Source organism: Otolemur garnettii, unplaced genomic scaffold (assembly GCF_000181295.1).
Source record: "Otolemur garnettii isolate 467f Iridium unplaced genomic scaffold, OtoGar3 scaffold00022, whole genome shotgun sequence".
NCBI classification, from domain to species: domain Eukaryota; kingdom Metazoa; phylum Chordata; class Mammalia; order Primates; family Galagidae; genus Otolemur; species Otolemur garnettii.
Window position 1 is genome coordinate 2,636,485 of NW_003852417.1, and position 13,294 is coordinate 2,649,778.

The window sequence follows — 13,294 nt, forward strand, 5'->3', positions numbered from 1 at the left end:
CAAATGAGCAATTTTTTTTCTTCCATTTTTTTTTTTTTTTTTTTTTGCAGTTTTTGGCTGGGGCTGGGTTCGAACCCACCACTTCCAGCATATGGGACCGATGCCCCACCCTTTTGAGTCACAGGCGCTGCCCCCTTTCTTCTTCTTCTTTTTTTTTTAAATTGCTTTTACTCTGGTGCATTTTGAATAGTTTCCCTGGTTATATCCCAAAGTTCACAGTATTTCCTTTCTGAGTCTAAACTTCTGTTAATGTCGTCCAGTATATTGTTCATCTCAGACATTGTCACTTTCATCTCTACAAGTCCAAGTTGGATGTTTTATCTTTCATATCTCTACTTTAGCACGTTTAGTTTTTTTCACTAGCTTTTTTGGCATATGGAATGTAATTATAATAACTGTTTTAATGTCTTTGTCTAACATCTGTGGCAGCTTTGGGTCATTTTCAGTGGTTCATTTCCCTTGTTGCAGCTATGCTTTGCTGCTTCTCTGCCTGTCGGTCGGTCTTACTAGACAGCCTCCCAAGTAGCTGGAACTACAGGCATGGTAAATTTTACCTTGCTGTATACTGGACACTTTGTATTCCTGTGAATCTTCCTGAACTTTGTTCTGAGATCTAGCTAAGTTACTTAGAAACGGTTTGGTCCTTTCAGACCTTATTTCTGTGATTTGACAGGTGGGTCAGGAGCCATGCTCAGTGTAAGGTAATTCTGCCCTCCTGAGCAAGATTTTCTTGAGTGTTCTACCCAATACCATGTATTGGGTAGAATAATACAAGTTTTCCCAGTCTTGAAACAGGCACTGTTTTCAGACATTCATCTTCCCATTCAACCCCATCTCCCATCCCCCAGTCGTAGGTGATTTCCTTCCATCTGGGTGCCTGTTAGTACTCTGCACAATGCCCAGGAGGGACCCTCTGAAGACCTCTGGGGCTCTGTCTCAGGGCCCTTTCCTCTTCCTTGATCATTCTGGACTTTGAGTTCTGTCTCCCCACCCAGGGGACCAGGACTGAGAGGCCACCGGACTCCTATTCCCGAAGCCTGGAAACTGAAGGCCGTAGGCTGTCCCAGCTGGAGGCTCACCTTGTTTGTTTCTGTCTCTCGGGGATCACCCTGCTGGCCAGGGCCTTCAGAATCCTTGTTTCATGCATTTTGTCTGGTTTTTGTTGTTTCTGAGTAAAGAATAAATCTATGCTACTCTGTGTTGGGTTGAAGTAAAAGTTTCTTGTTCCTTATCTTATTTTGTAAAACTGCCTTTTGGGGAGTTTCTCATCAAAATGCAGTTACTGTATTGGGCATGGTGGCTGATGCCTATAATCCTAACATTCTGGGAGGCCGAAACAGATGGATTGCTTAAGCTCAGGAGTTTGGGACCATCTTGAACAAGAATAAAACCTTGTCTCTACTGAAAATAGAAAAACTAGCTAGGCATTTGTGGTGCACACCTGTAGTTCCAGCTGCTTGGGAGGCTGTGGCAAGAGGATTTCTTGAGCCCAAGAGTTTGAAGTTGCTGTCAGTTATGATGTCATGGCACTCTACCCAGGGGTAACAGAGTAAGACTCTCTCAAAAAGATAAAAAAACAAAGTTATTGTTAGACTATTAGAAGAGACTGAGAAAGATATAGACTAACTCCACATGATAATGGCTAGGAGACTGAGAATATTTACCAGTTTTTCTATGGCAGAAAGGTAATGCTTGTGTTAATATTACATAGCAATTTATATAAGTAGAGTGTATTACTGATAATATGTTAGTGTATTAGCACCCTCTAGAAAAGGCAGAGGTGGTTTTGTATTCTTTTTTTTTTTTTTTTGAGACAAAAATCCCACTATGTTGCCCTTGGTAGAGTGCTATGATGTCACAGCACACAGCAACCTCAAACTCTTGAGCTTAAGTGATTCTCTTGCCTCAGCCTCCCAAGTAGCTGGGACTACAGGCGCCTGCCACAACACCCCGCTTTTTGTTGTTGTTGTTGTTTATCAGGCCTGGCCGGGTTCAAACCTGCCAGCCCTGATGTATGTGGCCAGCGCCCTAATCACTGAACTATGGGTGCTAAGCCTGCATTCTGGGTTTTTTTTTTTTTTTCCAGTTTTTGGCTGGGGCTGGGTTTGAACCCACTACCTCCAGCATATGGGGCCAGCGCCCTACTCCTTTGAGCCACAGACACTGCCCCAAGCATTCTATTTTTTAAAATGTGGTCCTTACCATATAATAATGCCAAGATCACTGGGATGATTAATTCTTACTTCAATGGATAACTTTGTGAAGATACCTGTGCCTTCTAGAAATTAATGCTAGTAAGTCAAGCAAAATGATGAAATGTTTTTTTAGTTTACTTAATTCCTTGATTTTTAGATCATGTTTATTGGTAATATGGTTGTTAAATTGTGACGGGTTGGGTTGCTCAGCACTGTCCCTCTTTGCACAGTTGGGATATGTAGCACAGAGGGTCCTTTCCTTAGGACTCCAGGCACACCTTTCTCTTTTACGTGATTTCCAGTTACAGCTTCCCTTTTGTGAATTTGGTTGGTCGTATTTGTCACTTAGTTGGTGCAGAAGCTCAGCTCTCAGTAAGCCCACAGAGAGAGCTCAGCTCTCTTCTTGCCCACCGAGGAGAATACCCTCAGAAGCAGGATGGGCTTGGTTTTTTCTTTCATTTTCTTTCCCTGCTAGACAAAGGGAAAAGCCCTCACATCTGCAGGTGCTGTAGTGACATTAGCTGGGTTTCTCATCTTATTTAACCTGGCCAATATCTACTATTGAAAGGAATTTTGCTCTTTTCACATAAATATAAAAGTAACTTTTAAAAATAAGCATTTTAGGGGAAAGTGTTATGATAAGCCCCATGAATAAGGTAAGAGAGATTTCCCCCATTGGTCAGGGTAAGATTAGAGATCTTAAAGAGGATCAGATAAACAGAAGCATATCTCGCCTACAGGGAGCTGAACGGAAAATCAGGGATGAAGAACGAAAACAAAGCAAGAGAAAAGGCAAGTGTCCTGACCCCAGCTCCCAGGTGAACGCCTGTAAGTAGAACGTTCCCATCACACCTTAGACCTTTTCTGTTCACAATGATGGCTGCAGTTTGCAAGCAGAAGATACAGTTGTGGGCGTTTTTTACTGTCTTGAAATAGTAGCATTGCCTCCTTCACCAGACACAGCAGATGAACGGCTGACCCAGGTGATTTTACTGGGGAGCTCCTGGAGGGTTCTTGAGGTTCCCAGAGCTCAACTTTCTTGAGGTCAGTTCTAGTTCAAGTTGCTGGTCCTGGTCCTGGAAGATAATAGTACGTGTTCCCCAATTAGTAGCTGTTATAATTGAGACCTATCTAGACTTTAAAAAACGATAGTAATGGCCTTGAAAATTTAGGATGTCTCAGTTCCCAATTACCTCATGTTTTTGGAATCTGTAGGGCTTCTATTTGGTTGGACATTGTACCAGGAAACGCTTTTTTTCTTTTTGTTAATATGACCAGTATTCATATTTTAAAAATCCTGTATCTAAAGAAAAAAAGCACTGCTCTGTGCCTGAAGGGTTTTGCCTGCAGTGCTTGGGCTTCTAGCACGCTTTGTGAGGGTCTGTCTGGCTCACAGACATCTGCCCAGTCAGGCATCAAAGTGCAGACGCTCAGTGTCGCCTCAGAGAGCAGCTGACTATGGGGGAAACCTCATTACTGACTGCAGGGCCAGATTATGGGGAAGATAGAGTCTATAATTTAATAAATTAAAAATCAGACAGGCATGCTTATGCTTAAGCTCAGTGTTGAGTTTTTGGTATGCTCTGAAGTCAAGGGGCACGTTAACAGTAAAATGTAAATTACCTAATGAGGACAGCTGAGGTGAAATTACTTCGAAGTTATGTTCATACGATTATAAATTTTAGCCTTTCCAATGACAACTAAATATGGTTTGTCTCTGTCACAAATCCATGTGTGTGTCTGTGTGTATTTAAAGATACTTTTCCTTTTTTGATTTTTCTATATGTTCAGTTGCTTTTAATAGAAATACACACAATAAATTTATTCACAAAACTGATTTTTTTTTAAGCCAGGCATGGTGACTTGTATCTTACCTCTGCCTCCCAGCTCCTTGGAGGGGGAGCTGAGAGGATCACTTGAGGCCAGGATCACTTCCAGACCAGCCTGGGCAACACAGTGAGACCCTATTCTGGAAAAAAAAAATAGAACGGTGATTTTTTTTCTTTTAAAATTGAACTGTGAGTTTTTTTTCTCTTGGTGCAGACAACTTGACCTTGCAGAGTGCTGCAGTTTAAATACTTTGCGGCCTGCATCCAGTCCTTATGGATAATCTGTTGTTGACCTTGGCTTCCTCATCTTCTCTTTCAGTTTCAGATGTTAAAGTGCCACTGCTTGCTTCTCACAAACGCGTGGACATCACAGTTTTTAAACCCTTTCTCGATCTCGACACTCAGCCTGTTCTCTTCATTCCTGACGTGCACTTTGCCAGCCTACAGCGGGGCACTCATGTAGGTGACCAATGTCCCAGGGGAGGGGAGAGGGTATAGGGAAGCAGGGCACAGCAAGAGGTACACAGAAGCCAGCACGTAGCGAGCTCTAACCATTTAGTCAGCACTCAGGATGATGGGCTGCCCATGCACGAAAGTGCATTAAGCATTGTCAGTTGGAAGATGCAGTCCCAGACCTGTCAGCTTGCTTGTTTGTGTTCATTCATTCCTATCTTAGCTCATTTAAAGATTCTGTAATAGTAGGCTTAGTGCCTGCAGCTCAGCAGTTAGGGTGCCTGCCACATGCACCGGGGCTGGTGGGTTTGAACCTGGCCCAAGCCTACTAAACAAACAAAAAATAAAAAGTAGCCAGGTGTTGTGGCGGGTGCCTGTAGTCCTAGCTACAAGGAAGGCTGAGGCAAGAGAATCTCTTGAGCTCTGAGCTGTGATGCCATGGCACTCTACTGAGGGTGACAGAGTAAGACTCTGTCTCAAAAAAAAAAAAAACAACCAAAAAAACCCAGTCTATAATAGTAACATAATTTGGAATTTGAATCTGCATTCTTGTGAATTTAAGGTGTGCAGATGCTTGGGTTAGGGAGCTGTGATGGCACACATGGCATCAGAGGGCTCCCCTGCAGCTCCACTCAGTCATCACTGGCTTGTGTGTACAGCCATGGTGTACAGCTATATGTATATAGCCATGGTATGTAGCCGTGTGTGTACACCATGTGTATGCAGCTACAGGTATACAGCCATGTGTGTACAGCCATGGTGTACAGCTATATGTATATAGCCATGGTATACAGCCGTGTGTACAGTTGTGTGTATACAGCCATGGGTATACACCATGTCTTGGCAACTAAAGCTAAATTTAAAATATAGTCACACCTTGTTTGTTCCAAAAGCTTACCAGAGATGGGAATTTCAGTAGGGAGGAGCGTGCTTTTTATGCTGAGCTCAAATAAACATGAAAAAGACAGTCTTCCATGCACTTTGCAGACAGATTTGTAAGACTAATGATTTTTCAGAGTTCTTGGGGCACTATTGCCAATATGTTAGTTTCTAAAGGGACACTCAGGCAAGTAGGGGACTGGTACTCTGGCTCTGCAAGGGCCAGACTGTGCAAGCCTCAGGTTCTGTGGACGGTGCAGTGTCTGTGGTGCTGCTCGGCCCTGCTGTCCTAGTGCAAAAGCACCTGTGAATAGCACACACATAAATGGATGTGGCTTTGCTCCAGTAAAAGCTGTTGACACAGACAGGCTTTGGGCCAATTTGGCCCAGCTCCATCCAGAGTTAGAGGAGTTTAGGATTGGTACAAATCTGGTTATTGAAAAATAAAGCTAAAGGATTTTGTACTGGATTGTCAGATTCAAAAGTATTTCTTTTTTAGGAATAATTCATTTGTGGTCAAACATTTGAAAAGCATCTATTTCTTTGGTCTTAGGTCCTTCCCATTGCCTCAGAGGAGTTGGAGGGTGAAGGGTAAGATTGTTGTTTTGTTTTAGTAAATTCATTTGATTTTGAAACAGTCTCAAACTTATAGAAAAACTACAAGTACAGAACAAGAACTTATTTTTTCCTAAGCCACTGAATAAGTTGCCAGCCCAATGACCCATCACTCCTAAACGTTTCCCACGAACAAGGATGTTCTCCTGCGTCACTGTCAGAGTCCCGATGTGGATGTGTCAGTACCACGCAGTCCACAGACCTCGCTGAAGTTTTGCTACTCGTTTTCAGTAATGTCCTTTATAGCAAAAAAGAATCCAGTTCAGAATCACATGTTGTGGGTAGTTGTCCTGACTCTTTAATCTATAATCCAAAACAGTCTCAGCCTCTCCTTGACTTTTCTGAGCAAATACTTTTGAAGATTACAAACCAGTGGGTATGCAGACTGTTCCCCAGTTTGGGTTCTGCATCTGGCAGGAATGTCACAGCAGCAATGCTGTGTCCTCGGGGCTTCCTCAGTGGGGGGAGGGTCTCAGTTCCAGTCTATCCTGTTACTGAAGGTGTCACTTTGGTCACTGCATTAAGGTGGTGTCTGCAGCTTTTCCACAGGGGAGTTGCTCTTTCTTCTGTGTGCCTTCTCTGTGAAGTCCAGGCTCAACCACCTCATTAATTCTTAGTGTTTCTGACATGAGACCTGCAGGCACCTTTGCTGGTGCCTGTCACCTTCTAGAAGCTGAGGTGGACAGGGCCCCATGAGTCCACCCTGTACCTGAGATGATTGTCCTGCTCAGAACCCAGCACATCTTCCTTTACCTTGAATGACTGACTGACTGACTCTCCTGTCGCTCACCTGGCTCTCCCCAGAAGACCCTCTGTGACAGGTGCCACCTGGCTGGGTGCTCAGTGGTGAACTTTTCTCAGGCCTTCCTCTGTCTGTTCTCCCCTTTGTGTTTCCACTGTGAGTCTTTAGAATGCCATGTTCTAACTGTCACCAAAGTCCTCCACCTGGTAGTTCTGCTCATAGGTCCTGGAGTTCCTCCAGTCTTGCCACACACTCTGGGCACAGCTTTCTGTCTCATGAAACTGTCCAAGATTCTCTCTTAGCTGCAATGTAAAATCCATAACCTTAGTGCTGAACCACCAAGATACCCACAATAGAGCCAACCTCAGTCCCAGATCTGTCTCCTGGAGGGATTATTCCAGTCCCACTCTTGCATTTTTCTGCTCACACATTCTCATTTTTTGAAATGTCTTGTCCTTTCTTACCAGAAGGTTATCTCAGAGCCTGCTTTCTCTGTGAAGTTTTCCTGAAAAGAGGCACTCCATCCTCGAGCAGATGGCATCACGTAGCGTGAGAGTGTGGCAGGTGTCAGAGTTAGCTGAGTGCAGGAGCCCTGGTGCAGTCAGTGTCTTTCTTTGGGCCTCAGATTTTTCATCTGCAAATAAGGAAGCTGGACCTGATAAAGAGTGGAAGTCATTTTAAACCTAAAATTCAATGACATGCCCTAAAATGTCACTAATGGTATGTTTTGGGTCACCTGCAGCTCCACCTTGAAAAGAGGGCCATATGGCACAGAAGATGACTTTGCTGTCCCGCCCCCAGCTAAGCTGACCCGGATAGAAGAACCAAAAAGAGGTGTGTGTTTCCACTTCTTAGGGGGAGTTATAAATCAGAAGTGAATTCTGAATCTATCAAAAGCGTAAACTGCTCCAACACATCTTGTCTAGTTCTACTTTTTGGAGATTTCTTCTATCAGAACCAACATCTTGGACTTAAGGCAGAGTTAAAAGAAGCTGGAAATTGTGTTGGTTAAAACAAATTTTATTTTATATTGGTTCGTGTTTGTCATCCTTGATGTAAATGTTTTTTACTTTACCCCTCACCCATGATCTGTTTTTATATTTTGCTCCTGTGAATTAACTATATCCTATTTTTCTTTTTTTGCCTCCTCCTCCCTGGTTGGGGATTGATTAGTGCTGCTCTATGTTCGAAAGGAGTCAGAAGAAGTCTTTGATGCCCTCATGCTCAAGACCCCGTCTTTAAAGGGCTTGATGGAAGCTGTAAGTAGAATCAACTCTGATACCTTTAAAAAATGAAAGTAAACTTACACAGGAGTCTGTTGAAACAAATTCTATCAGACCCAGATTCCTTTGGATCTTTCCTGGAATTGTTGACATCTTTCCTGAGTCATGGGGCATCCCACATTCTGTCCTCATTTGGTATCTTGTCCCACTGCAGTCAGGTCTATCCCACTGAATTGAATGGATTTGTGGTGGCCTCTGAAATAGTTTAATTCTTATATACGGTAGCACCTCTGTAAACTGACCACCTAAGGAATTATAACAGACTGGTCAACATGCAGAGGTAGTCAACTTAGGGAACTAGGGCTACTGTACCGATAGGCCTAAGGAGGTGGTCAACTATGGAGGTTCTCCTGTACTCCAAAAGCTGTACAGTTAAAAGCTCAATGACTTTTGTTAGCAGAAATAGAAAAACCTATGTTAAAATTCATATGGAATCTCAAAGAATGCCAAATAGCTAAAATAATCTTTTGAAGTACAGTTTGGCCATAGCTGACCACCTCCCTACACTGACCACCTCCTTAAGTTGACCTCCTTTTCACAGATGGGACATGCACCACATGTACTTGTCAATACAAGAGGCCTCGTTCCTTATGTTGCGTACCTCTAGATGTTGACCAGTCCATTCCAGTCCCTCAGGTGTTCAACTTACAGAGGTTCTACTGTACTTGATTAAAGGGAGAGTGCCATTCAGCAAACCAATTAAAAGTTAACAAACGTTAAAACTTCATGCATAAAAACAGTGGCTCCTCAGTCTGCCTTTGAAACTCTGGATCCTAGGGAATTACGGAACTTGTGTCAAGACCTTACTCAAGCGTCTTTGAGAAAATCTGGGGTTGTTACCACTGATGGCCATAAATCCCCCAGCACAGGGCTGGAGTGAATGATCCCATACTCCCTTTTAGGACATCAGTGAGAGGAGGGACGTGGAAGGATGCTGTGTGGTTCTCCATTTTGGCTTTACCTTAAAATTGAATTTGAGTAACCAACACCATAACCTGATATTTACCAAATTCAGTCCTCTGGAGACTGTAGAAATGTTTTAGCTCAGAGTGTGTACATAACTGGCTAGAAATATGTCTCCCTGGCTCCCCTGACAACCACAGTGTGTTGGGGTCATTTAACAAACTTGACTGAGGGCTTGCTGTGTGCCAGGCATGTTGTAGGCTCTTGACTCACAAGAGTGAGGGACATAGTGCCAGATGGAGTTTGCCTCCCAGTTAGGAAGACAGAGGCAATAAGGTAAGGGCAGAAATTAATATGTCGTTTTCTTATCATGTCAGTACTGATAAGTACAATGAAGAAGAAAGTGGGATGAGGGGACACAGGTTTGGGCATTGCTCTCAGTCTCTTGGGGGTACCTGGAGCCCACAGGCGCCACTCAGCAAGTCCTGCCTGCCTAAGCCACAAACACTACTGCTGTTTCCCCCTCACTTCTTCAGAGTTTCTGTTTGTCTTGTCTTTTGATGGCCCTTTGTCATTTCTTCAATGTTATGAAGTTGTTTGTTACGGGGAGAGAGGAGAGAGTGAAAAAGATGAGAATCACTGCTGGATCATTCTAACTTATCCACAGCTCACAAGGAATCCCCTGGGGCTGAGGTTTCTTTATAGTCAAAATATTATCATCTGGTGACACAGACAGGAAAAAGGGTGTGCTCGGGAAGAGCACAGAGCTGCAGTTGGGTCTGAAATGCACATTTTTAAAAGATTAGCCGGGGTCTGAAGGTTAGTCTTTGGAGGCCCTGTTTCTCTACACTGCCTTAATCTTCACTGTGCAGATTGAGGTGAGGCAGTGCCCCTAATTTGAGAATGGTCTGGACAACAATTCCAAATAAAGTATTTAATAACTTCCCTTGGAGTAATTCACACATTCTCTTTAAAAATAGCTTCTAAGCCCTGATAGGAAGACCTCCAGAGTTCATGTGGACCACTCACAGCTCCTTATAAAGAGGGAGCGGCTGGGACTGAGGAGAGGCTGAGGCCTCTCGGGATATGGAAGGGGTCTTTTCCATGTCTCTGTGTGCGTGTTTTTGAAAAACAGAAAGTAACTATATATACATACAAAAATACACACACATGTATATAATTGTTTTTGTTGTTGGCTTTTTAAAGCTGTGAAAAGTGTTTTTAGTTACCTTTGTTTACTCTTTCAGATCTCAGACAAATATGATGTTCCCCATGACAAGATTGGGAAGATATTCAAGAAGTGTAAAAAGGGGTGAGCAGTGACTGCATCCTGTGACACCCCCTAACGCCTGAATGGACCCATCCCCCCATGCCAGCATGATGCCCTTCCCCCTCAGTGCCAGCACAGTGCACAACATGCCCAGTCCAGACCCACCATAGAAACGTGAATGCTTAAATACAGTTTTCTTAGTAAATTACTTAGATGAAAATGATTCTGCTTTTGAAGAGATCTTTTGGATTGTTTTCCTAGGGAAGGTTTTTGTTGGCTGTCCTGTGCATGGCAGTACGGGGATGACACTCAGTGGGGACAACCAGAATCCTGCCCCACACAGTGAGCCCTGATGTGCACCAGGCTCTGGGTCTGGCACTTCATGAGTCGCTTCCTTTAGTTTTCATGTCATCTGCCTGAGGTGGGGCTCACTGTGCATCGCAGCCAAAGCAGCTGAGGCACAGAGAGCTAGAGAGACTTGTCCCAGGGTCACGTAGCTGCAGCGGTGGGGTCAGAATTCAGGGTCAGCTGCGAGTGCCCTAACCCCTTCTTGCTTTCTGCTCTACCGTCCTGTCCTGGATCGTAGCTTCAAGTTACATGACGTTGCTCTTTGTCCAGAAATTTTACTTATCTATGCTATTTGGTATGGATAAGCAGGGGATAGCATAAAATAATTTTTGCTTAATTCTACAACAAATTCTGATTGGAATTTTCTAGATGAACTTAATAGTAGTTCATTTAAACATTTGGGACAACTTGCCAGAAGAGGTAATTTGTAAGGGAAATGTGGCTTTGGATCATGTAATTAATTTTATTCCTATGTTTTCTGAAGCTAGACCAATGGAATGTTTCTTGTGTAGATTTATTTTGTTATGCCATAGTAAGTCCCATTTACTGAGAGATAATAACTATACATAAGCTGGTATTTTTGGGTTTTGTTGTTGTTTGTGTTTTTGGTTTTTTTAGAGGCAGAGTCTCACTCTGTTGCCCAGGTTAGAGTGCTGTAGTGTCACAGTTCCCAGCAACTTCAAAGTGATCCTCCTGCCTCCTTGGTCTCCCAAGTAATTGGGACTACAGGCATGCACCACGATGCCTGTCTGGTTTTTTTATTTTTAGTAGAGATTAGGGTCTTGTTCTTGCTAAGGCTGGTCTTGAACTCCTGAGCTCAAGGGATCCTCCCACTTCAGCCTCCCAGATTGATAGGATTATAGGCGTGAGCCACCACACCCAGCCTTAATCTAGTATTTTTATTTACCGTGTGCCCCATGCTAAGTGCTTAACTCAGTTTCCTCATTTATTTTTCTCATCAATCTTATAGGATAGATGCTATTATTGTTCCCATTTTATAGATGAAGAAATAGAGGCGTGGGGAGACTTACTTAATTTGCCTCAGTTGTCGCAGCTTCCTAGGAAGCAGCAGAGTTGACAGAGCTCGGTCCTACTCCAGGGCTGGGTAGGAGTGAAGTCAGTTCGTCCTCTGTCCTTTTCCAGGATCCTGGTGAACATGGATGACAACATCGTGAAGCATTACTCCAATGAGGACACCTTCCAGCTGCAGATCGAAGAAGCAGGGGGGTCGTACAAGCTCACTCTGACAGAGATCTAGAGGCCGGACACCCGCAGCCCCCCTAGTTCTAGAAGGTGTCACTAGATCTTACAGTTTGGTCGCAGCTTCCCCAGTCGGCACTGCACAGACAGGTGACGTCAAGGGAAGGGCTTCCTTTCAAGTTGGAGATGGAGCTGCATTTGGCTCGGAAATAGTGTTGAAGTTATTACATTGGCATTTTTCAGACGACAGAGAAATCCATATACCATTATGTTTGAATTTTCTGATGTATTTAGGATTAAAAGTGAAAACTTTGTTCCAGAGCTTTAACAGAGCCTCTGGGAACTTGTAGGATATCTAATACCTAATTTATCAAAATACTAGGGTGTCTGCCTTATCCCTGCCGTATCGGTGGGCCTGCTCACTAATGGAAGTCAGAAGGAACAACAAGTGTGGCTGTAAGGATGTTGTGTCCTTGACGTTGTGTCCTTGCCTGAACTCTGTAACTCCCACTGCTCCCAGATGCCCCAGGGAGCATCTGAGGGGTACAGGGCTGAGTCTTTTCTCCCTTAGCCTCTCATCTTCCAATAAATGTTTACTAAAATAGGGCATGTTACTGAAATCTTCCTTTGCTACTTTTTTGGACATACCAACTGCCTTTCTTATGAAGAATTTAAATGGGTTACAGTATGAAATCAATTAAGATAAAGCTGCAGTGTATATAAGTGCAATATGTTTTTGAAGGTCTTGTCTGTAAATGTGTACATACGTGTCTTATATAAATATATAATATATAAATATGGTGTCTGTGTACATATAGTGAAGCTATGCAGTCAGATCTACCTTAAAGACTTTCTCTAGACAAAAGGGTAAGTTATTTTTGATACGTATACCAAGCAGATGGAACTCTGTGCTTAGTGGAATCCACTTAAAACCTTTTTCTCTGTTTTCCCAAACACGAGCAGACATGCTGTAGCATAGCAAAACCTTCTCAAATGACAGAGATTCTCTGTTAGTGAGAATGTTACCATTTGGATTTCTGCACTGTTTAACAAATGAAGTAAAAGGAAAACACTACCGCGACCCTTGTGTGTTGTATATGCCACTGTCCGTCAGATGCGCACAGAGTGAAGGAAGGCGCGTTCACAGCATGCGCACATGTCGTCACTGTCGTGTCCCAAGCGACACAGCTCACGGTGAAGTGCTTCCTGGTCTTCCTGTTACAAGAAGTGATTGTTACTCTATCATGTTCAGAGCCTTCAGCTTTATCTTTTATGTTAACAATTCTAAAAGCATTCATGAATTTATGAGACTATATTTCCATGGCAGGGGAATGTTTTATATACATGTTTAAATATGTTAAAATACTGAAAAGTATAATTTTATAACAGATAAAATCACGGGTATCTTTAGGTTCAGGGAACTAGAATAGGTCATTTATATAAGTAAGATTGATAGTTAACAGCCTTAGGTTAAAATATTCTAATAAAGTATGTGAACTAAATTGCTAGTTTTCTAAGATAAGATATCATGGGATATGGGTCATATAGCTATTTTCTAATTTTATGGAAATTGATTT

General features: G+C 43.0%; 1 protein-coding gene across 1 annotated transcript in view; it reads left to right on the top strand.

Moving 5' to 3' along the window:
• GRHL1 (grainyhead like transcription factor 1) overlaps nt 1-11,885 on the top strand; it is a 53,810-nt gene extending 41,925 nt beyond the window's left edge. The window contains exons 10-16 of the mRNA XM_003787385.2: nt 2,936-2,987; nt 4,344-4,483; nt 5,910-5,947; nt 7,456-7,547; nt 7,887-7,972; nt 10,147-10,211; nt 11,661-11,885. Coding sequence (XP_003787433.1) covers nt 2,936-2,987; nt 4,344-4,483; nt 5,910-5,947; nt 7,456-7,547; nt 7,887-7,972; nt 10,147-10,211; nt 11,661-11,775 — 588 coding nt within the window. The 3' untranslated portion in view covers nt 11,776-11,885. The remainder of the gene's footprint in view (nt 1-2,935; nt 2,988-4,343; nt 4,484-5,909; nt 5,948-7,455; nt 7,548-7,886; nt 7,973-10,146; nt 10,212-11,660) is intronic.
• The last annotated feature ends 1,409 nt before the right edge of the window (nt 11,886-13,294 follow it).